The 26,249-nt window shown below is 39.8% G+C and overlaps 1 protein-coding gene across 1 annotated transcript; it reads left to right on the top strand.

Moving 5' to 3' along the window:
- Window positions 1-8,605: 8,605 nt before the first annotated feature.
- On the top strand, window positions 8,606-25,640 carry stox1 (storkhead box 1). Its single transcript, XM_053679655.1, has 5 exons — window positions 8,606-8,704; window positions 8,816-9,185; window positions 22,300-22,452; window positions 22,627-24,910; window positions 25,166-25,640. Exons 2-5 carry the CDS (start codon window positions 8,861-8,863, stop codon window positions 25,317-25,319), a joined length of 2,916 nt encoding a protein of 971 aa, XP_053535630.1. The 5' UTR covers window positions 8,606-8,704; window positions 8,816-8,860; the 3' UTR covers window positions 25,320-25,640.
- Window positions 25,641-26,249: the final 609 nt, after the last annotated feature.

The raw sequence follows: 26,249 nt of genomic DNA, 5'->3' as shown, positions 1-26,249 counted from the left end.
GGGGTATTTTAATTCCAGACTTCAGATATGAAAGCTTCATTGTTCTCCTTAAATAAGGATTGTGTATTGTCATTCATGAGAGCCTTTTGTTAACTCCACTCCCCCAAGACTACCGTGTGTGTCAGACAGAGGAAGCCAGTTTGGATGTGACTGCTTGGTTTTACTTGCGTTACATTCCAGAGCAGAGAACTGACTTCAGGACTTTTTCACTACTTTGTGTGCACGTTTATTCTTGCATGCTCTTTTTTTTCTTTTTTTTTTTTTTTTTTCCTCTCTTCCCCCTTCCTTTCGTCCAAAGTAAAGGAAATGGTTTCCTTATCCAGAAAGTATAAGCCAGCTTGGATATTGCTGCCGTATTAATGACTCTAACATGCCAAGATTGTCTGGGTTTCCTGCAGTGAATTGGAACAACATAACTCATTGCCCGTGAATGGACATTATGTTGTTCCAAATTGCTGCAGGAAACAGACGCAGTCAATGACATGGTGCAACTGGTTAAGGTGAGAGATTTCCACTGCCACTCAGTTGATTTGAAAATCACTCAACCAGTTCCTGCTGTTACGATATGCTTGGCACAACTGGCCTGTTACATATGCTCTACTGAGATTGTCCTTGACTCTGCAAAACCTATAGAAGTAATATGAAACTAGAGTACCGTATTCCCTGACCTGATGTCAAACACATTTTTGTTATGGAGACCATTATGGGACATCAGTACTGCTCCACTGATCTTGGCCACAATATCACTCTGCAGTCCAGCTGCAGCAGAGGCAGGCGGTGTGTCGTGAAATCTAAGCGTGTGCAGGTAAGCGCACACTCTCTCTGAGACAGAGGGCTTTTGTGCCTCCACCTTCTTTCAACCTCTGAGAGCTGGATAGCAGTCGCACATTAAAGAGCCACTGCACAATTGGCTCATTTAACACAGGCTTGGTGCTTTTTCTTCTTTCTTTTTCTGAGGAGGGAGCTTGGGTGTCTGTTGAGCTAACGTTGGGGGGAAAAAGTGATTGAAAAAAAGATTAGATTGCTAGGCTTACTTGATGGTGCAGACAATTCTTTGAACAGGGAAATAGAGAAGCATGCAGGTTTACTCTAGCTTTCTGAAAGTAAATACTGATACCACTAACATGCTAAAAATTATTATGCACTTACCACAAGTCAATAGTTATATAATTCAAAATACTCTTACTCACCAAAAAGTGTTGTCTGAAGTTATTTTGGTGTGTTGCCTGTAAGTTTTAAGTTGGATTTTTATTTTTTGTATTTCTTTTAGGTCATTGTGTGATTGTGGAAGTAGAACACATGGCTCTTTTGTTTACAGGTGGACCCATTAACCACTGATCTGGGTCAGACATACGTCTGTCTTGGACGCCTCTTCTTCCAACCCCTTTTGTTCACACCCTGCCTCGCTTTAGTAAATCCGGCACCTCACCACGGTCAACCCCCCCCCCCCCCCCCCCCCCCGAAAAAAAATTATTCCATGTCATTGTTACAATTACCACAACAAAGCTGAGCTGTCATCCATTGAAACTCGAGATTGGTCTGTCTTGATGGCTTTCCATAACAAGCATGGAAACCCCACAGGGGTAGACTAGCTAAGATATGTGAATCAGGAATATTAGTGAAAATGAGTAATTAAGAAATCTATACCATAAACTCAATAGGTTGGGTCTGAACAAGACTTTTTTTTGTGTGTGTGCGTGCTCAAAACATAATTGCTAACATGAATTAGAATTAAATGAACATGAAAATGTAATTAATTAAAAATATATTTAAAACTATAAATATTATATTTAATACTTAAAATACTAAATAAATGAAAATACTTTTTGTGATTCTGGGCTACTGCATTTCTATTTTTAATTGGCTGGTTGTAACTACTTAATTTCTGTTAGTCTAATTACTGCCATCCTACACAGAACAACAATTATCAAACTGGCACCCATAATTATTATTATTATTATTATTATTATTATTATTATTATTATTATTTAAAATTTGCCCTACACTGGGGCAAAGCTGTGATACTACATGTCTATACTGCATGTCTTCACATGGTAGCAGGGCCCGGTTGTTCACAACATTTAATCTGGATCAGAATGATCTGGATTTGGTTATCCCATGTTTTGCTGTCCAGGATCAAGTAATCCATCTGACTTTTGTCTCAGTTTTTCCAAGCAACACTGGATCGGCTCACCCTGATCCAGATACAAACGTTACAAGATTATCAAATCAGGATTACCAGTGCTCTAAAAGGAAACATATTACAATGTAAGCTATTAGCTTTGTAAAGAACAACAGGTAGATTGCATGGGGTCACTAAGTGTTTTTATTTGAAGATACAGAAAACGGTACAAGAGAACAACACAAACATCCCCTTCCTTTTCCAATTTCTTTTAAACAGTCTCATCTGACCCATAACAAACAAATACAAACAGATCAATCTACATTACACACAAATACCTTCTAGATATTTTGAACACATGTTTTAAATCATAAAAAGTCTAAATGTCCAATAGATGATAAAATAAGAATGGTCAGAGTTCATGTGTGGAGAGCAATGAGGGATGCAATTGTTAGAAACTACTTTTGACTGGTTCATCTCTGATGATTGTCATTGTAATTAATATACAGTCACAAATGACAGTTAAAATAAAATATTTTTGTTTGATATTGACAGCTGTTTGGGGGATTCTTTTTGGGAACAAAATATTTTTTCTTTTTTACTTTGCTGTACTGAAAGGCTTAATTGGTAGCCTAACGTATACTTGATCCACTTTATCACTAACGGTTAAACAAATCAAGTGCAAAATCTATATAAATGTATATACTAGATGATACAAACATTGTATTATTTGACCAGTTTTAAAGTTTTATTATATTTTGTTCCTGAAATCATCCCTGAATCCTGATAATCCTGATTTTTCAGATAACAGGTATCCCAATCCTACTGAAAAGTTTTGAACAACACATACTGAAGGTTTGATCCAGATCAAAAGAAAGATTGGATTACATGATCTAATCTGATTTCAGAATCCTTTTTTTTTCTTTTGAACAACTCATTCTCAAGATTAGATCCAATCCGATAGCTGAAATCTGATCGGATTACTTCTGAACGACTGGGCTCAGGGCTTTAATCTGGCTAGTGACTACCATGTTTTCCAAACTGCAGGAACAGACTACAGAAGATATTTTTTTAGCAGCAGTCCAGGCCAGCATGGAGGAATAGTGGTTGTTTACTTAGCTGGTAAAATTCCATGCTATTAACTCTTCACTAATAGCATAAGAGGAGGATTTGCATTGGTATTGCCATCCATCCATCCATGTTCCATATCCCTTCTCCTACACAGGGTTGCAGGAAGCCAGGAGCCTATCCTAGGGAGCTTAGGGCACAAGGCGGGGGGGCACCATGGATAGGTTGCATCCCATCACCGGGCACAACTGCGCACACATTCACACACTATGGACAGTTTGGAAATGCCAATCAGCCTACAATGCATGTCTTTGGATTGGGGGAGGAAACCGGAGTACCCGGAGAAAACCCCAGAAGCATGGGGAGAACATGGAAACTCCAGGCAGGCAGAAGGGAGGTGGGATTTTAACCTCCAAACCCAGAGATTTGAGGCACAATGTACATAATAACCACTAAGCCACCATGCTCTCCTGGTGCTGACATATTTTTAAATAACTGAATTGTTAGATATACAATTGTTATAATAATAATTATATATTATAATGTTATGCAAATAATTGTTAGATAAATGTTATAAATTACTAACATCATAAAGTGAAGGGGACACTGCACAGTTTGAAAGGACATCATGACTCTGAAAACCACTAATGTATGTAATGTTTGTTACTTTTAGGTCAGTGATACATGAGAGGAGCCATTGATGGGTGTCTTTAGTGTTACATTTCTTATCGCTAGCTCAGGCCCTTGTGGTGTCTGAAGGTTCCTTATGTACAGCGCTGCCGCTGCTCAGCAACCTCTAGACTGATGAAAGCAGTGTGGTTTTTGAGGAAATTATCCTGTTTCCTGGCTCTGAGGCCAGGGAATACAGGGTTACAGTGTGAGAAACCTGTGCAGTTGTTTTTGCTTGCCCCCTGGGCATCTCTCACTGGGAGCACCACGCCTCTGTACAGTCTACAAGACTCACCCAGATCCTAGACTTTCCCTGCAAGCTTTTATTTCAGGGATTTGCCTGATGGCCTGGAACCTACTGGACCTGCAGCTGGTCACTAAAGGAAGAATGTGCTATTGCATGGAAATCTTGTTAAACCACTGTTATTGTGTGATTATAAGTTGTAGGAAGTGCTAGCTCAGTGGTTAGGACATTGGACTTCTGATCATGAGTTCAAATCCCGGCACCATCAATCTACAACTGCTGGGCCCTTGAGCAAGGCCCTTAACCCTCAACTGCTCAGTTGTATATAAAAAAAGAGAGACAATTGTAAGTCGCTCTGGATAAAGGCATCTGTCAAATGCCATAAATGTAAATGACTGTAGCTTGTTCTTGGTAAGCTACTTAGGGAAAAGACTAACTGTCACAGTCTGTTAAATAACACTTCCAATAAGGGGTTGAAAAAAAAAAGGAGGGAAAAATGTCTCTTGGAAACGCATTGCAATTAATTCACCAAGCAACAATGACTACGTTTACATGCACATCAAATTCCATTTAAGGCCTATATTTGGGTTGCAGCCATATTCCGAATACGGTGTTTATATGCGTACAGGCAACAGAATATTCCTGTATACATGGTTATTGTAAGTATGCCTGAGTTGCCATTCCTAAATACCTAGCCTACAGCTAAGCATCTGTAAGCACCCACAATTCCTTGTGGACTGAACATGAGCATACGGTATATCTCCATTCAGTGGATTTTCTGAGTAATATATATATATATATATGTTTACATTCAGTAAAATTTCTGATTAAAACAGGCATATTCCAGGGGTGCGAATCAGAATATTATCTTAATCTGAATCGGGCAATCGGATTGCGGCGTTTACATGACTCAATACTAATTAGAATAGTGCCAAATTCTGATTAATATCGGAATATTGATGTGCATATAAACATGAGAACAAATGCAGGCTATACAGTATCTGAGAATTGTTGACAGTTGTCCTATTTAACTTAAGTAAAAGAGGTCATCTCACTGCCAGCTGTAACACCCAAACACAAGATCATACTGATCTTATCTATATATATATATATATTTTTTTTATGGTAAAAGTGAGTATATGAAGTAAAAAAAAACCTTGATACTTCATTAGATTTAAGCTGCTGGAGCTCTTAGCCTCTCCTTTATTGTGACTGAGCTTCACTATATACTAACCCGGAACACTCCAGCTGAGGCATTTCCTGCATGGTTTAAGTTACCCTGGTGCAGGGTCATTGGAATCAGCAGGAGATTTTTTAAAATTCCTTCATTTTTACTATCCACCACAGCACATGTTTGATGTTGCTTTAAATATATTATGTATTCTACTTGCACATTATTGTATAGTAAACCCTGGTTGTAGTAGTGAGATAAAAGTTCATGTGCATTATGCACATTGTCTGTAGCCCCAAAAAGGACTGGTAAATTTAATACTTTGCACATTCTCTCTAATGATTTCTGCTTAACGGTAATTTAAAATATGATACTGGACTATTTGGCAGTGCTACGAAAGCAGACTTGCATTGCACAGCTGCATTTTTGCAATATTTGCCTAGCTGTGATTACTGATGTCCTCCACCTTCTTGTTGTATTCATAGTGTTGTTCCTGAGGTACTATACATGTACTTAAACTGCAGTCATATACCAGACTTGCATTGCTGCAAACAGGGCTATAGTCAATGATCTCATGGGATACTGCTCTCTCCTTTGTGTAAAGAGCTGAGTGAAGAAGTGAATGAACACATTCACAATATACATATTTTCATATTTACCTCTCCTTGCATTATCAAAAACAGTGCTTTTAAAACTGCCACCATGTCTCAGTTGTATTTTCCATTTTCTAATTCATATACCCAATAATGGTACACCTTTTGTTCAAGTAACTGCGGTTCTTGAGTAATTGCGGTTCTCTCAGGTAAATGGTCAGGAAAAGTAAAATGGTAATAATGATTTATTCTGTACATTGAATCGAAGTAAATTAATGTTCAAAATGACTATCATTATAGTAACATTGGTGACTGTTGATTGTCTTAATAATTTCCTTATTACCTTGGAGAGCCCTGTATATTTATTATTCAATGCTCTTTTGAAGTGATGAGACAGACTCTAACAGTTAAAAATGACTTCCATTATGAACACGCTTCTACATGACCATTTCTTATTGGACCACATCAACTGGTAGCACATTGATTTTTTCCCCCTGAAGTTTATTGGCACTTCAGACTGCTAGTGGCCCCTTATACATCAGTGCACACCATAAAGATTTAACAAGGAGTGGTGAAAAGTGTCTTTGATCCAGTTTACAACCCAATGCTTACACACGCACCATCATAAAACTGTAATGAGAGAGGGAGAAAGAGGGAGAGATTTCCTCCAGAAAGCAAATTCACTGCCATGTGCAAATGCTACATTTAATAATGATCCAGCAATCTTTTTATTTTTTATTTGATTTCATTACTGAAATTGGACTATAGAGACATGGTAGATGTGCTTATTTGAGACTGTTGCTGTACAGCTAAAATCCACAGGTCCAGTGAGTTTGAGTTACACACAGACTGCAGCTTAATTTTAAATAGAAAAGAATTTTCAGTACGTAATAGGCTTAATAGTTGGGGCAATCTCCTTGGCTCACAGACAGATCCAAATATCTCTAAATTCTCACATTTTCATGCATGCAGATGTCTTGGATATATGCTTACTATAAAAAGAAAATGGCACTGTGGACATCAGACCAGTGAATACAGGACGAGTGCATTGTCTATGGTCTTTTCTGAAGTGGGTGCAACCCATTGCACCTTTCTCCAAAAGGCTTTATTTAGAATGGGAAGATGAAATGTATACTTTACACAGAGGAATTGCAATATCCTATTCCACTAATGGGCCCACATTCAATGGCTAGGCATATACAGCAGACCCTGTTTGGGTTTCATTATCTAGCTGGTCCTTTGATTTCAGGAAGCTGATGGATGAGGTGTTGCATTAACCCCTAGTCCGTAAAAACACAAATCAAACTCTGGACTTATATTCTGAGGTATAACTTACAAAATGGACAAGCTACAAATGTCGATACCCCAAAAGAAGACTCAATTACAGGTAACCAGCCCTCGAGAACAAACATTTTCTTAAATTTCAATACACAATTTAATACTACTTGTAAATGGTAATACTGCATTAACTGGGGTGAATTTCTGCTTCTACCTCAAGGCTTATCAAAACACCCACATTTCAGGTACATTGCTGCGTCAGGGCTTCAGGGTCCCCAGTTTGATCCTGAGCTAATGTCTGTGTGGGGTTTTGTTTGTCCTCGCCATGTCAGCGTGGGTTTCTTCCCACCTCCCAAAAACATACCAGTAAGTGGACCCATGGCCTGTCTCAGAAAGACTGGGCATGAAGCAGGAATGCACCCGAAGGGACACCAGTCCATCACAGGGCACCATGCACACCCAATCACACCTAAGGTCAATTTAGTGTAGCCAATCCACCTACTGGCATGTTTTTGGAAGGTGGGAAAAAATCAGAGTTCCTGGAGGAACACATGCACAGACATTCCATAAAAACCCAAGCTCAGGATTGAACCTGCGAAGCTGGAGATGTGAGGCAGCAATGTTACCCAACACACCACCTGTAGGTAGAGTGGCAACTCTCAATTGCTCCTACACATAAATTAATGCATCGGTACATGGTGGGGCACACGGTTAGCACGTTTGCTTCACACCTCCAGGGTCGGGGGTTCGATTCGTACCGCTGCCCTGTGTGTGTGCGCAGAGTTTGCATGTTCTCCCGGTGCTGTGGGGGTGTCCTCCAGGTACTCCGGTTTCCTTCCCCAGTCCAAAGACATGCATGGTAGGCTGATTGGCATGTCTAAAGTATGAATGTGTATGTGATTGTGCCCAGAGATGGACTGGCACCCCATCCAGGGTGTATCCCGCCTTGTGCCTGATGCTCCCTGGGATAGGCTCCGGGTTCCCCCGCGACCCTGTAGGATAAGTGGTATAGAAGATAGATAGATAGATAGATGGATAAATGGTACATGGTGCTCTCCAGTAAACTAGCATCCCATTCAAGATGTATTCCAGCCTCATGCCCAGTGTTCCTGACAGGCTCTGGATCCTGACCAGAATAAAGCAGTTACTGAAGGTCAACGAATGAATAGAAAAATATGACCATTACCCTATAATATTACCAGGGGCGGACTTAGCACTAGGCAAAGGAAGGCAACCACCTTGGGTCCCCAGAAGGTAAGGGCGACTAAAGGGCGATTAAAATGAATTTACAAACACAAAATCTGTAGACCTGCACCTGCTATGCTCTATCAGGGTAAGCTTGAACTTAAATGTAGCAGTATTTCTACACAGTTTCTCATACTATGTAGTGCGCTAGCATGGAGGATTATGGTTAGGACACAGCCTGTAGTTTTCTATTGGTTCGTGTCTAGTAGCCAAGGTACGTGGCCCCGCCCCTCCTCTAAGACAGCAGCACCGGTTGCCTTGGGAGCGAGAAGCGCCATACAGACTTGAACAGCAGCGAGGTCGGAAACCATGATGTGAGACGACGAATCTGTTTTAGAGAGATATTTATATATCATATATACACCGCATTGTGTTTGAAAAGCGTGTGAATGTGACGAATACGTCGGGTATATGTTTGGGCGCAGTATCGACATCCATATGCTGAAGTGAGCGAGCACACAGAAGCAGTAATGTCTCAACAGCAGCAGCAGCAGCAGCGGGTGGTTCAGCTGTCAGCGGCCGCGCTCGCTGTGGTGCTGCGGAAGGACGACGACGACGACGACTCAGCCAGCGCCAGCAGCGGCCACGATGTTTTCATGGATTTTAAATCCGAAAATCTGCGCAGTTTCTGGAATAAAAGGCTCGTGAAGGCAGTGTCCGAAGTTTACTTTCAGGGCTGGATGGAAAATTCTGTGCTGCTCGTTCAGGGAAGTGGCAGTAATTTGGAGGTGCTGAGGGAAGCGTGGATGCGCAGAGCTCTCAGGTCGCCCAAGGGATTCACGATCAAAGCAGTGGGTAGGTTCTCCAAAAGCCTTTATATGCATAAATGTCTTACACACCTCAACTTGAGGAGATGAACCTCTCCGTGTAGGTCATTTTTGCTGCAAAACTCTCCAGTTAATAGTCTAGATCAGGGGTGGGCAATCTTATCCGGAGAGGGCCGGTGAGGGTGCAGGTTTTCATTCCGATCAAGCAGGAGCCACACCTGAATCTATCCAAGCCAAGAACAACTGATTAAACAGGTGGAATCAGGTGTGGCGCCTGCTTGCTTGCAATGAAAACCTGCACCCACACCGGACCTTTCCGGATAAGATTGGACACCCATGATCTAGTTAATGGTAGTAGACTGACGAGTATCATGGGAAGGTTTGTTTACACAGTACCTTGCCAAGGTCATCATGAAGATCATAATATTTTTAAATGCCCAAAATAGTCTATTGTCAGTAGGTCAATGATGTAACATGTCTTTCTGGAGCTCAGTGGACATTTAAGCCACCTTTGTATGTTCTATCAGTGTCAAGGTTGTCAACCGTGGACATTAGAGCATGCTTGAGCACCAACCAGTAACCTCCAGGCCACAAACAAGGCATCAAGAACAAGTATTTTTCATCTGCTCACATCTGACAAGCAATGATGATTTGTCTCTTAGTGGACATTCCCTCTGCATGATCAACACTTTGTATAAAGCTTCCCTTATTAATTTGACCATATTATGGATAATCTTTCATAGAGACCTTGTAAATAGGACTAGTTTCTAGTTGAAGTTTAAGTATTGTACTAGAAAAGCACAGTGTATTGTACTGGATCCTGAACCGCAGTTTGCTGAGAGACCGCATGCCTGAAGAGTGACTGTGTACGTGCAGCATTACTGTATTATTTCCACAAAACAGGGAATAAAATGTAAGCGGAGAGTGGCCTATAACCCCCAAATAGCAACAACACCCTCTTCACACACAGTCCAGAGTATTGTCTAGCACTGTGTAAATTCTCCTCTGAAACTCTTGGGTATCCTGAACACAAGGCTTTCTGCTCTTGGAACAATTACTGTACAAGTGACGACAGTTAAGGATAATGTTTTTATTAGACACATGTTGAGGTGACAGGTCTGTGGTGACGGTGTGGTCGTGGCCCCACACACATGGTTGCTGCTGCTGAACCCACACAAAGCCGTCAGCACTGTGTGAGATCAGCCATTTGCTCCTGCTGTCAGGGCAGAGGAAGGCAGAGGTCAGCACAGGCGGTGTATGTGAAGGCAGAACATAAAGCTGTGGAATTTAAGTGGCGAGACCACACAATGGGATTGTCTGCAGTGGTTGGGGACTTTAACTCCTCTGGCACACAAACACTTGTGCTTTTGTAACTTCAGGTCAGACAAAAAGCTGTTGCCTTGGTGTGAGCTCAGCCCAATGGCACTGTAATTTACTATCTATTCACAAGGGGTAGAGTGCTGAGTTATCCTGTCTCCACTGGCTGTCCAAGAGACCAGTTTATAAGGCCAGGTCACAGACATTCATTTGCATTTCTTCTCTGCAAACCGAGTGCCTCGCTTGTTTTATTGCAACAAGAATTGAGGTTTCAGTCCCTCAGATCATCTGTGGTTGATATTTAGTTTTGAGTATCTTTTTCACTTTTTAAAAGCCAGGCATGTTATCTTAAACAGTCTCTTTCCAGGCCAATGTTTCCTCAGTAGGAGCTGGTGAGTGCCGCTCTGTGATTAGCTATCAGCGGATGTGATGATGAATTAGCCCACCACCCCTCATTCTGACAGTCTATTGTACATAGCATTCAAATTGATCTTTGTCAGCCAGAGTTGTTTTCAGCATCTGTATTCCAACTCTATTTACTGATGTTACTGTGGGTAAAGGACATTAGATTAGCCCAAGCATGTAATGTGCAATTCAGTTTGTTGTTTTAGCTTTGAACAGAACTTTTTCATACGCCAATGGGCTTGGACTGCAGGAAATTCACCATAAATAATTAAGTGCATTTTGAATGAAAATAATAATTAAGAAAACACAAAATGATGTACACCACAGTGATATGTTTTAACATGTTTTAATACTCTTTAGTGGAAAGTCTTGTCAGTACCAACTCTGTAATCTGCGCTTATCTGGTGAAATTTGAGGCTGCACCCACAATGGGTGCCTGATCTCTCTGCATTATTGAGTGGCTCCAGATCCAGCTCACAGCAGGAGGCAATCTAAGTGCTAAAACATTCACACCAAGCCATACAGAATGTAATAAAGTGCCTGGTAATGTGAACCACCACAGACTTAAGTGCTATATTTAAGGTTGAGATGCATGTTCTTGCTGAAATAGTTTAATTCCTCCTTTCAAGTTCTTGTTTACAAGTAAAACATAGCGGCGTCCTCATTATTATTAGGAGTTTTCAGTGTTCAGTGGAACTGTAAGCTAATCTCTGTGTGACGATGTTTCTGGAGAACTCACCCCTGACTGGTTGTTTTGGAGTCAGATTGCTTGGCCCCAGATCCCTATGTTTTGTCAATGTCTCGCATAGGACTGAGGGGTCCATTCATCCGTGTGGGCCACGTCTCATACATCTCCTATATCTCAGCATATTAGCCATGACCAGGCTTCATGCTGGACTGCTGTGTCCAGAGGGGAAGGTCTCGGAGAGTGTACACATTGAAAGTAACCCTCACTGTTAACCGGACACCAAAGGTCATGGCTCCCCTCCTCTGTTCATGGTGCTCATTGTGGACGTGGGCAGATAAACAGTAAGTCCAGGTGTGCCCCAGGCACAGATGAGGCCCAGTTCAGCCAACATTCGCTTGTAAAAGAACACAAGATTTCTTACACTCATTAAGGCATAGCTTGCTTTATTGCCTGACTTATTAAGGTCCAATATGAATATGTTTATGCGCTAAACATGCAAATTGCATTGGTAAGACTACACACAATTGCATACAGTGCATTCAAGGTCCCAGTGTGAAATACCTTTATATGCCTAGTACTACATGTTGATATGAATATATAGTTGAAAATAATTCAAAACATATCAGGAAAATGGCTAGAATGATCATATAAAGCACGTGCGCTCTCTAGGTCCCTTGTGTAGGAATAGAGACACTGGATCTGGTCTCTAAGAAAGCTACCGCTGGAATGTTTTCTTGTGGTAACCAAACACCAAACCACAGTCTACCACAAGCAGCTGTGTGTGGTGCCTTCTTGACTTCACCGTCTTTCTCCAATGAAACCTCGTATCCTTTATCCATCACCGTATTTAAACAAACCTCGACAGCAAGCAGATGGATGAGTTTGAGCCATTAGTTGTGATGTCATCATTAGAGTTGTCTTCTTCATGGAAACTCTGCCTGTTCTTTCCATGCCTAGACTAATTTCACTTTTCAACTTTTTGACCTGAAATTAATCTGACATGAGATTATTATTTCGATTGTGGAAGCTCTGTTGTTTTTTTTCAGTCTATGGATATTTGTGTGCATGAACCGCCCAGGAGTATTCAAAATGTGTCTGTTTTACCATTAGAGAGAAAATAGGAGTTTGCTTGGGTTGTTATGAATGCCTTTTTTTTCTTTCAGGATGTAGCTGAGTCTGGCTCCTTTTATAAGCTCTAATATGGAACATGACCTTGGCTTCAATTCTAGGAACTGACCTCTAGTCTGACAGTATACTGGACATCGTTTGCTGCATCCTTTTCCCATTAGCGGAAGCTCCACAAATTTATGGCCGAAAAGCAATCAGTGACCTGGGCATATAAACTAAAAATAAAAATAAAAATGAGCAGGCTTCCCTACAGTTGAGCAGAATGACTTTTTTGCCTTTTTGTGAATCTCACCTTGCTCTCATTTTCTTGTTGCTTTTCTTTTGGAAGGAAATTTGTATCAAGCACCGGTGTAAATTTACAGTCCAGTGAAGATTTTTACCTCTAAAACGGGATTCTCATTGCGCTGACTTAGTTTCATGCTCGTGCTTGACTGAAATCAAGACATACTGTGCTTTTTAACTCTAAAGCTGTTCAGGATTTAGACCATGATTAAGCTGTTACACTGGTAAAGGCCTCCCAGTGTAAGGATAACAAACTTTGAATCTGATGAAGTTCAGTCTTAGTTTGAGGAAATAGCTCTCATCTGGTGTGAATTACTGTCATGGATCTTGATTAGTGGTGTGTGAGTGCTGTAAACTTTAGGCCTCACCAGCTTCTGGAGGTGAGACCATCCTGAAACACCTGGAATGTCTAAACATCTCAAGGAGCAAATCTTGTGAAATGGAGCGCCCTCTATTTTTCTGGACTTTCTCTGTCAAACAAGCAATAAGGGGCAGGGACTATAAGGGTGGGTGAAGATGCAGGGGAAATATTTCTGTTACAGGTTTTGTGGCATTTAATACATTTTAGAAGGATGATTTTTGATCCAAGCAAACATTCATATTTACCTTTACGTTTAAACCGATGAATGGGCAGATATGCTAAAGTAATGTAGAATACAGGATGTAACCTGCGGATTGTGTAAAATATGTAATGATGACATTGTTATATAATAATAAGTTATTCTCTTTACATTTAAACCTTTGAATTTTCTCAGATGTATTTGCTAAGCTGGGCCATTTGGCAAATATTTGGCACAAGCTTACAAATGTCAGTGACCCTCCCTTTTTGTAAAATGATGCCAGATGTTTTGTAAGGTTACTAGGTTATTCGCCTGCCTGTAGTGAATATATACGCATTTATTATACATTTATATTTGTATATTCTCAACAATGTAGGACTAACATTAATATCATTTTGTCAACTTTGCTATTTTGTCATGGGAAATAGCACACCATCTTTACTTTACTATTTGCAGATACCATGAGAAATAAAAAAATATATATATTTACTTAGTTCATTTGGCTGATTTAATTGTGAAATCAATAGCAGTAAAGCAATCAAAAAGCACTTGGTTATTTTTAAGGATATCGCTTTCCTTTTTGCTGCACAAAATATGGCTGTAGTTTTAAGGGAACATTTGTATAGGTAGATTGCCAGGTATCACTATAACTGTGTGAAGGTCAGTTTCTCCTGTTAATCATTGCACATGTCCACATAATGAGTTCCAGCCTCCTCACTTGGTAATAGTGTCTTTTTGTGATCCTAATCAACCTGGGCAAAGATGCCAAAACATGATCACCCAGTGGAACAGCACGTATCCAGAATGGTGAGCGGTGAAACATAAAATAAAAACTAAACCTGTGTGAAATATACCCGAGTCAGTTTAAAGTGTTAAGTATCACCGCAAAAACTAATGGGGTGCAGAAAAGCTTGATAGTTTGGTCAGTCCTGGACTAGTATATTCAGTTCACTCTAGGAGTCATTGCTGCATACCATTTTTAGACAGCTACTCTTATGATACAACATAATTATTAACACATGGATGAAAGTGGCTCAACCGCAAGGTCTCACAGCTCCAGACTCCAAGGTTCCATCCAAAGCTCCATTTCATGTCTGCAAAATTTCACATCTTCACCAACATTTATTCCAACCAATCTGGATTCAACCACCTTGTTAAAAGGTTAAATCTAGAACCCTAAAGGGTTCCAAATAGGGTTACGAGTAGAACCACTGTAGTAATGAACAACCACAAACTTCACAAAGAACATTTTGTTCTTGTGATCGTTACTGAAATGCAGTATGTTTCAGTACATTTACTGCTGCATCAGGAAACCTGAGTGTGTTAGCCTACTAAACACAACAGGATAAAAGCAGATCAATCTAAAAGGATTAAGACAGCTCATGATTGCTCTAAGTGAATAATGCTATTTTCTAAACAGCATGTCAGATGCTGAGAGTTTTGATTTCTAGGCTACTGTGGTGGGTTTCAACATCAATCCTTTCTTCAAGTTAATCAACTAATCATAGACCTGATGAGGCAGGATTTACTGCCTCCATTCTTCATGCATGGTGTGCACGATCAGACTCGTCCCTCTCAGTTACATAGTGAAGCTGTACCAGGTGGAATTGTGAAGCTGGTCCAGGTGGAATTGCACAACTCCTGGCAGCTGTGTTGATTGAGGCTGCATTAAGTGGGTACAAGGCAGACAGAGCTGAGGAGAGACAGATCTCCACAGAATAATAACAGAATAAAAGTACTGTGGAAAAAATCAGCATTAGGGAACAATTTTGCAAGTTGGGTTATACTGGAGAACCAAGTGAAGAAAGGACTCGCTTGGGTTAAAACTTCAGATCCTAGTTACATATAGACACGGGCAATATGACAAAAAAAACATATCGCAATTCTCTAAGGAATTTCTGCAATACACAATATGTATCACAGTGTAAAGGTTTGCTCACAAAACTTGCCAGCAATACAGTAAATTAAACAGTTCCCTGCAGGATTTCCCAATTTTGTGATAGTAGAAATTAACGCAAACTCCGCAATATTCAGAGGAACTTGCGATTTTTCAAAATTACTGCAGATGTTTCGCAGATTTGGGCCAAGACACATCATGTGACATCATCACAACACGCATTCAGCCAAAGTCCTCTTCAATTCATGTGTCGAACAGGAGTACAGCTAAAAAGTCTCATTTACCAACAAACATCACTGCGAAAGCACGTGCAAAACAATTTCCTGCAATCGCAATTTCATCAGTTCAAGTAGTTTTCCACTAAAAAGCGTGAAAAACTCAGCAAATTGCATGGCAGATTTTGTTGAAATCCTGTATGGACTGATTAAAAAAAAAGATTTGAAACAAATCGTTCTATTATTGATATAACGTCTACAAAAATGCTTTTATAATTAAAAATAAATAATTTTATATAAATTTGTAAACACTGAAAAGGAGAAAAATGTCGAATCTGTAAATTTTTTTTTTAAAAACACGTTTCAATTTGAAAAAATAAGTACAAAATTCAAACATCAAATTATCTGCTTTAAGTGAGGTTGATTTGTTTAAAAAATATATCAAGAGATATCAGAATAGCCACAATATTTCAGAAGGCCATGTTGTGGCATAATTTAATCACAATATCAATATTATACAATTATATCACCCAGCCCTAATTCCATGGTTCAGACAAAACTCATAAGAATTGACTTGTATATCAGGAGGCTCATATTTGGACTGCATTAGAAACAAATTTGACTAGTTGTTTGACAGAAGTTCAATGCCTTTGTGTTCAATAAGTAGACAACTATTACATAGTTACTGCATTTGGCTGAATAAAATCTCAGACTGAGTAATCATAGTTCTTGTCATAGTGCTTCTTAATGGTTCAGAAAGTTTAAATCTAGGACATTAGTGGTATCTCTCCAGGTCTAATCTCACTGTAGACGTGTGTAGTAGTCTAGAAATAGTTAAATACCCTGAGCTTCATATAGGCTGCTTGCACAGGTTAGCTTTTATCCCCTACCTTCCCCCTCCCAGAGGAAAAATCACGTTCTGAGAAATGCCTCTGCATTTACTCTTGCTAACTACTTTTGGCCTGAGCAGAGTGGACTGAAGGGAATCTTGTTTGTGGTCGTGATGAGGAATGAGCCTCACCACATGAAATCTTTATTAGTTCAGAGGGTGTCTCACCGTCTCTCTCTCTCTTTCTTTCTCTCTTTCTCTCTCTCTTTCTCTCTATTTCTTTCTTTCTTACTCTCTCTCTCTCTCTCTCTCTCTCTCTCTCTCTCTCTATCTCTGTGTGTGTGTGTTCACATTGCATCGAGAGTTAATTACCTCTGCGGTTTGCTCGTGTGAAACCTGGAGACTGAAACCACACAGACGACTAAATTTACTCTAGTTGGGGTGCATCCTACCCGAAATTATTTTTCCAGCCCCCACATCATATAGTCACATCATAAACAAATATAATATATATTTGTAGGGAAAACTATATATATAATGTAGGGAAAAGAACCATCAAAATAAACCACATTTCTTCTTAAAAGGGACAAAAAAAAAAAAGCTACATTGCCTTATTACACTTAAAGCATCAGCAACCCATATGACTGTTAGGTAGTTATGCATAATCAGTTACAGTACACAAAGATCATCAAACTGTGCTTAATATCAATGATCTAGTGTGATTTGATAGCTGAGTTCAGGATTATTTAAGTAGTCAGGCATGTGCTACAATCTAACAAGAAGCTGCTGGTTTGTAAGTAATGTGATTAGATTTAAGCAAATGATAGCTGCATAATTTCAACCAGCAAATGAGCATAAATATGTCATGTTTGACATTTGGCATCTGCTTTCAATTAGTTCAAATGGAGAAGAATGGTGCAAAAGCAAAACTTTTAAAATGCGTTTAAGTTTAGTGTACACACACCACATCTTTACTACAGCAGATAACATTCAGTGTTTGCAGTCCAAAGCACAAAAACCAAGTGACCCTTTCTTAAGAAAGAAATTCAACCCCAAATGGAAGTCACTACTTACATTTCATTTAGTCTTTTGCCGCCCTGTTCAGGCTTTTGTGCAACACTGTGTAGTTACCATGGTACCAGGCAGAGTATTCATGGTAAATAAGACAAAGGTCTTAATGTCTGGACGCAGCCTCAAGTTACAATGAACACACAAAGTTTTCCCTCTGAGAGAGAGTGGAAGTTACATTTTCCCCCGGTGGCGGTCACCTAAATTCATTAATTCATACATGTTTTTCCACCTGTTTCTGAAAAATGTCCAACTAAAGCACGGCTAAGATGTGAACATGGTTTTGTAGTACTTTTTAAAAGTACTGTAGGATATATTGTCTGAAAGACAAGTTATGCTAATATTGTTTTCTAAGGTGTTGTCCTTCTCTCCTGATCAGGGCCTGTGTTTTTAGTGAGAACTATTTGATCTGTTTAGTGTAAAATAAAGAACTGGGATTTTCATTATTATATTTAGATAAAAAAACAACAACATTAAAACCACTGACAGGTGATGTGACTAACTGGTGGGATATATTAGACATCAAGTGAACAGTCAGTTCTTGAAGTTGATGTGTTGGAAGTAGGAAAAGTAGGCAAGTGTAAGGATCTGAGCGACTTTAACGAGGGCCAAATTGTGATGGCTTGACGACTGGGTCAGAGCATCTCCAAAGTGGCAGGTCTTGTCGGGTGTTCCTGGTATGCAGTGATTAACACCTATCAAAAGATGAGCTGTTGTAGCACAAATTGCTGAAAAAGTTAATGCTGGCTATGACAGAAAGGTGTCAGAACACACAGTGCATTGCAGCTTGCTGCCTGTAGGGTTGTGTAGCCCCAGACTGCTCAGAGTTCCCATGCTGACCCCTGTCCTCCACCGAAAGCACCTACATTGGGCAGGTGAGTATCAGAAATGAACCATGGAGCAATAGAAGAAGGTGGCCTGGTCTGATGAATCACGTTTTTCTTTTACATCATGTGGAGGTCTGGGTGTGTGTGCATCGGTTACCTGGGGAAGAAATCGCTCCAGGATGCACCATGGGAAGAATGAAAGCCAGTGGAGGAAGTGTGATGCTCTGGGCAATGTTCCGCTAGGAAACCTTGGGTCCTGGCATTCATGTGGATGTTACTTTGACATGTACCACCTACCTAAACATTGTTGTAGACCAAGTACACTTCTTCATGGCAATGGTATTTGCTAATAGCAGTGCCCTCTTTCAGCAGGATAATGCGCCCTGCCACACTGCAAAAACTGTTCAGGAATGGTTTGAGGAACATGACAAAGAGTTCAAGGTGTTGATTTGGCCTCCAAATTCCCCAGATCTCAATCCGATCCAGCATCTATGGGATGTGCTGGACAAACAAGTCCAATCAATATAGTCCCCACCTCACAACTTACAGGATTTAAAGGATCTGCTGCTAATGTCTTGGTGCCAGATACCACAGCACACCTTCAGAGTTGTGGAGTCCATGGGACTTACATGAGACCTACACAATATTAGGCATATGGTTTTAATGTTATGGCTGATCGGTGTATATGCACATTCTACAGTTTCAGTGATTAGGGGAAAACCTAAAGTGTCCTCCTCAGATGAATGGGTCATGGAATGTATGCTCCTCATAGTTAGATATGGCCCTGCTCCTGACAGTGAAATGAGACACAAATGTACAGGACTGTGCAAAAATATTAGGCACCCTTTTTTTAAATACAAACTTTGTTATAGATTTTATGACTTCTAAATAATCGAGTCAGTACAAAAACATTTTAGATTTCCAAACATTAGATTTCCAGCACAAAATTAAATGTTAAAAGAAAAAAGTTTTGTATGTCAGTAAAGAAAGTAGCGTATTACCTAAGAGACACTTTTCAGACAAAGACATAATGAAGGCTGCTGGGTTTTGCTGCAAAAATAAGAAGCCAGTGTGACAGTCAAAGTCTCCTGAAGAACCGTGACTGCTCGATAATACTTACAGCTCATTTCCTTATAAAACTGCACTATTCTACCTGAGACTACTAATAATATTTTTAATGCAAAGTGTTGTCACACCAAATATCGACTTTGTTTAATTTATTACTGTTTACTGCTCTTTATAGTATTTCTTAATGTAGAAACATTTAATTTCATTATTTTTTAAGGCATCTTTGCTCTACAGCATTTCTTTGCTTTTGCACAGTACTGTATAAGTGGAGTGTGATATTCTTTTCCCTGTTTCCTTTCCCAGTGGCCCCAGATTGTAGGTCAGAATATGCTGCTGGAAAAGAGGGAGAATATTCATTCACTTTCAGTAACTGATTATCCTGGTCAGGGTAATGGTGGATCCGCCACTTATCCTAAGTGTGAGGTGGGAATACACCTTGGGTGGGACCTTCATAGGGCACCATGTACACACACATTCCCACACGTATTCTCGCCTTAGGGAAATTTATCTCAGTCAGTCCACCTAGTGGCATGTTTTTGAGAGGTGGGAAGAATTTGAAAGAAATCCATGCAAACACTGGGAGAACATGCACAGAATTCCCATACAGAAAGTAGACCGAGCTCAGGATCGAACCTGGAAACCTGAAGCTACAAGGAGTCAACACTACCCATTACAACACTGTGCTGCCAAGAAGGAGGATATAGAACAAGAAAACAAGAACGAGACAATTGTTATCTGTAAACATTCAACTAAGATAAAAAAACAACAACAAAAAAACTATTATACTAGTTTTTTCTGTTGAATACACACACCGACAAAGGAAGTAAACACTTTTACTATGCAGTCAGGACTTGTGTGATATGAAGGTTGCATGAGAGAGAAATGCCTCTCGTGACATAGTAGTGAAATTGACTAATATGCCTAATCATAAGTATAAACAGAACGTGCACCATCAAGCCATTGTAATGTGTGTGTGGTTTGTTCCTGAGGAATAAACGATATATCATTTGGCTGATGAAATTGATTCGTTGGACTTCTCCACTGATGTCATCCACCAAAAGCACTGACATTTTCTCTTTGAAGGTTATATAGGAGTTTTAGTGCTGAGTGACAAATATGCAACACACAGTGAGCTGTCACTATTTGATGTTATCTCACTAAAGTGGGAATATATTTTTCTCACAGTAATGAAATATATGTACTTGTATGTGATGTGCGTATGCCCTCAACCTTCACACAGAAGAACAGACTGTAACCCATCTCCTGATAATAATTAATCCATTGTGGTTATTCGTTAATTCTCAAAAAGACCAATGTAGGGATAGTTGGTTAGTTGGTTGTAGATTGAAATCCCTATCTTTTTTTGCATTTTGAAATTAATTTTTAAAAAGATTATGATTATGTTTTGCTACATAATTCATTGCTACAAAAGAAAAAATCATATTCTGGCAGTAATTAAATTCACACTTTTGTTGTTATTTAAAAAGGGAGCCACTTTACTGGCACAGAAAATCCCAGTTAATGGTGAGATATCCAAGTGTCACTATATTTGTTGATTTGTCCTCATTAACCGCTTTATCCTGGAGCCTGTACACACACACACACACACACACACACACGCACACACATATGCATTGCTTAGGGGCAATTTATGCTGCATTTGTGGTGCCATATATGTGATCATTTGCAAGTAACGTCATTTCCCATCTCGGCACGCCCAATATGCAGAGTAGAAAAAAACATGGATGCAACCGCATTTTTACTTACAGGCCTGAGTGACTGTTGGTACTGTTCTACTATTGAGAACTTCAAACATTCATGCAACATTTTTGGACTGGAATTGCAGCACAGCAACAACAGTGGATAAAATTGAGTAGCATCTACAACAAGCTAGCTGGCTTATGTTAATGATAACTCTAATGTTGATTATTACATTCTCAAAACAGTGATGAGTATGATCAATATTATAGATTTAACTAAGCACTGTATATTAACTGATCTAAAGCCACTAGTGCTATGAACTAATTTAAAAGTAGAGAAGGGGTATGGTACACTGTTCACAGTGCACACAGCCATGTTATTTTTGACATCACTCTGTAAATGAAGAAGGAACTGGTTGTTGAGAAGACTACCCTAATTTAACAAGTTGAATTTTCATATTTTCTGTGGCTTTTCCAGCTTTAGGTTGCAGTTTTAAGTTGCAACTTTGCCTTGAATGCAGCATTACTCACCAGTCAAACTACTATTATGCTTTTGGGAGGTGGGAGGAAACTGGAAAACCCAGAGCAAACCCACACAAAGAACATTGAAAACTAACCACTAACATTTGTGATGAGAAATGTGCCTTTTTTGGATACCACAATCTAACCACAACTAAGAGTAAGAGTAACTAAGAGTCTAATTAGAATGATATATTGATATATTATAATAAAATGTTAACAAATAACAAATGTTCTGTTGCCTTTTTAAAAGATCTTTGATTTTGTACTTTAGTATTTCTCTGATTAATATTTTTTCGTATACCTACTCAAAGAACGAAACGTTCCAGAATTCTTTCTGTTTCATAAAAATGTCATTGCTTTATATATTGAAAAAATTCCCTTATAATTAAGCTGTATGTCTAGTATAAAAAAAATCCTTTATGTTTTATGTCCTAGCTCAGGGCATCAAGAATCTTGCGTGGTTTTAGGGCTTGTGTCATGTCTGAAAACAAGGTTTATGCAAGTTTTTAATGTATCTGTTTTGGCCAGCTTTGAAGACTGCTCTCAGGCTGCTTTTATTATGTTTAGTGCAAATATGCTTATGTATAATATGTATGAAAAGGATATTAATAGATTTTCCTTATGTGTTTTTCTCAGGTGACTTATCTCCAGTACAAATGTCACCTATCTCTCAGTCGCAATTCATTCCACTGTCTGAGGTACTATGCTCAGTCATATCCGACATGAATGTTGCTCACGTCATGGTCAACCAAGAAGCACTAATTAATCACATGATGAAGGCCCACCCAGGTACCATGTTACAACAAATTCATAACCCATTTTAATATTATTCTGTGTATTCTTTATATCATTTCAGTGTTTATGGAAAACTTAAATCTAGTCAGATCGTCACCATTACAATGTTTAGTTTGTTGTTCAAGTAAAAAATTCTTTATGCCCTTTTTTTTTTTTTTAAATATTAAGGAATGGCCATTCCCACTCAAGATATCCTCTACAATGCTCTGGGAGCTCTCATTAAAGAGAGAAAAATTTACCACACTGGAGAGGGATACTTCATTGTTACACCTCAGACATACTTTATCAGCAACAACATGGTGAAGGAGAAAAACTGGTGGACAAGTGATAATGACAGTCTCTCTCCTCCTCCCATCACGTACCTGATGAGCAATGAGAGCTATGTGGATGCTTCTACTGAAGTACCCATTATGGCTCACTGCAAGTCCTGTAGTTGCTTCACACCTCAACTAACTGCTCCTCCTTCTGTCCAGGAGCAGTCTGTCAGCGTAAGTGAATGCACTGGGAAAAGCCTTAAGTGGCCCAGAGAACACAAGCCAACTGTCCAACACCAGTCCACATCTACGGCCGCAGACTACCAGGCTAGTGAAATCAGCAAGTCTACAACAACTAGCCGTAAAGACAAGGAAAAACCTGGACGCAAATTTGGCCTCAACTTGTTTCGCCGTAACACGGGAAAGAAGGAGAATAAGTTAAAGAAGGAATATGCCACTTTCTCTGGACAGTTCCCACCTGAGGAATGGCCAGTCAGGGACGAGGATGATCTTAATAACCTTCCCAGAGATTTGGAGCATGCTATCATTAAACGGATCAACCCTGAGTTAACTGTTGACAACCTTGTCCGCCATACAGTCCTAATGAAGAAAATGGAAGAAAAGGCAGAGAGAGTGACAAAGGCCCTGACTACTGACAAAGGCATGTCCACAGAGATCCTGCTCCCTAAGCAAAGGCACCATTCAACCAAAGCTGGTGGCAAAAGATCAGCTTCTAAAGCCAATCGGAGCAAGAGAAGAGTTCCCTCCGCAAAAGAGAAACAGAGGACAAAGAGTAAAGATATTCCATGTGATGATGATTTACAGGGAGATGATCTCATCCCATCTTGCCTCAGGCCTGAATTAGTCCTAGATGAGTCTGCCCATCACGAGGATTGTACAGCTTTGGATGCAAAATTTGTCTATAAGAAACGCATAGAGGATCCATTTCAGTCAATTCCAGGATGTCATACAGCCGTCAATCAGAAAGAACTAAGGAGGAGAGAAGCCAAGACCTCTAGTCGACGAGAGCGAGCAGGCCATAGGTCCAAGTCCTGGGATCCTCATCATGTGAAAGGGGTCACTGAAGAGGTGCAGAAAGCCTGCATTCTGTTCGACAGATCATGTGATCAGCTTCATGAAAGAGGGCTGAATTTGGACTCCACCTTAGATGCTAAAACAATCAAAGAACTTCCTGGAGACTTTAGCTCTTTCTACCCCGAGAACAGCACTCTGAGGATAGAAGACAAAGTCAAACAGAAAGGCGGAGAGTTCAGCGATGGGAGGGTGAAGCAGATGAAACAGGTTTTACAAGCGATAGATTTAAAAGATATTTCTGATCAAAAGCTTGGTACAGACCTTGCTTCGCTTTCATACAAAGCAACAGAATTACCTGTATCATGGCCCAAACCTACAGGTCGGTGTAGAGTGTCTCTTCATCTAGTTAACAGTAAGGAGGAATCTGACCACTGTCCTGACCTCCTCTCCTCACATCAGCAAACTGGCAGCATGGCAAGTAACCAGCACCTGGAGAACAGTGAGCGGGTACATAGAAACACAAACCATGCAGATAGTGAAGTACACACTGATGTGGAGCACCACATTTACCAGAATGTTGAAGATGATGATGATGGTTGTAGTTCCCTCTACCTGAATGAAGAGCATGTCAATGAGTTAGTTCACCCTGGCACATCTCGCTGCCGTGAGCCAGTCTGTTTCGATGGGAATTGGGACAGCTCTTTTATAGAAGAGAGCATATTAACCCTTCATCAAGACACCAAACGAAACCCACTCAGACAGCATGAATACAGATGGCCTCAAACTGAGCACAAGTCTGGTTTGTCCCACCTACCAGCAGATGACAGCCCTGGGGGAAAGCCGCAACACGTGGATGAGAAACTGAATAAGCCCAGCCCAGGACACTCCGACCCCACTGAGACCCTGGACATCAGTATCTTTGATTATAGTCAAATAAGTGAGAGGGGCTCAGACACTGAAACAGTACTGAAGTCTGCAGATGAAGACAATGACCAAGCCAGACGCTGGATTTGTCACTCACTGGACTACAACCAGAATCAATCAGTGGATGCTAATAACCTTCAGCCTGCAAGTCTGAGTCACTGTGATCGTACTGGAGCCTGTACGGGTGAAATATCAGAGAATCAAAGCAACACAGCAGACAGTGGGATTGACTCTCCAAGGTTAGATAGTTCTATTGGCCTGGAATTTGAAATCTAATTAAATAAAATGGGTAGTTATTTGAAAAAGTTTTATTGTTAGCATCCATGTTTTTTTTATTATTGTGTTTAGCTGTCAACTTCGCTTTGCTAAATTTATGGAGGTGGATAAAAACTGAATATAAGCTATGATTAACTGCACTGAAAACACTTTTTATAAAAATGTTATGATATTAAGTTAATTACAGGGAATTTACCTTTGTTTTGGTTTATTTGCAGGACACGCATGAGTCTAACCTCAACTAACTCTGTGATACTGAAAGGGCTGAAACGGCGTAATTTCCTACAGAACCTTGAAACGCTCCACTCCAAAACCAGCGGCATTCATCCACAAAGTTCCCTGCTCCAGCTCACACCTGTCATGAATGTGTGAACGGCTGGGTGTAGGTTCACACACGGTGCTTTGAGTTAATTCAGTTACCTCTGTATAATTGTTCATATGTATAGCTATTACATGTAAATAGTTTTGTTGATACAGTATTGAGTAGTGCATATGGGATTTTGGGGTAATTGGACTATTGAAGAATTTTTTTTTTTTTTTTTTTTTTAATAATTTTTCGTATTAGCTAGTAGAACCAAGCTACTCTGTTTATAAAGAGGGTTGCATTAGTTAAATTAATCCTTTACACTTACAATTCAAAATATGAAGATCTTTGTAAATTGTGACAAAAATAAAATGAATACCTAACGTTTTTAGGTTAGTCTTCTTCATGAGTAAAACTCAGATAACATTGCTCAGATAACATTAAACAGAACATCTGAGGTCACTGATTACTGAGTGAGCAGAGATCTACAAATCTACAACATAAATTGTTTTTAATGCTATGTTTGCTACGGTCTATGAAATTCAACATATATGGAAATTATACCTGCATAGTTAGAATTTTCAGGTGAAACAATTCAAATTAATTGAAGTAAATAACCATTTTTCAAATGTGGGACCGGTAGCATTGACAATGAAATTTGCATGAATAAGAAGAGGCTCTAAAGCAGCATCTTGCAAATAAATGCATGGCAGGAAACATTAGTCCATGTTGGAATCGTTGGAATAGTTTGTCTTTACTACGCCACTTATCTTTAATGAGATACAATGCTTAGCAAGGGTATCAGCATTACATTGGAGGGGGGGGGGGGGGGGGGCACTTACTCAGCCTGCAGTAAAACATGCGGAAGCTTGTGGCTGCCTGTATTAAATTTCATGGGGGTAAGTAGTCAGAGAACAGAAAACTTCGTTCTTGTCTTGTTCCTATGCCTGTTCCTTTCTGTTTACCATTACTATGTTTTCCATAAAACCAATGACACT

The sequence above is a fragment of the Ictalurus punctatus genome, chromosome 3 (genome assembly GCF_001660625.3).
Source record: "Ictalurus punctatus breed USDA103 chromosome 3, Coco_2.0, whole genome shotgun sequence".
Taxonomy (NCBI): Eukaryota; Metazoa; Chordata; class Actinopteri; order Siluriformes; family Ictaluridae; genus Ictalurus; species Ictalurus punctatus.
The sequence above is the reverse complement of the archived record's forward strand: the minus strand, read 5'-3'. Positions and strand labels throughout refer to the sequence as shown.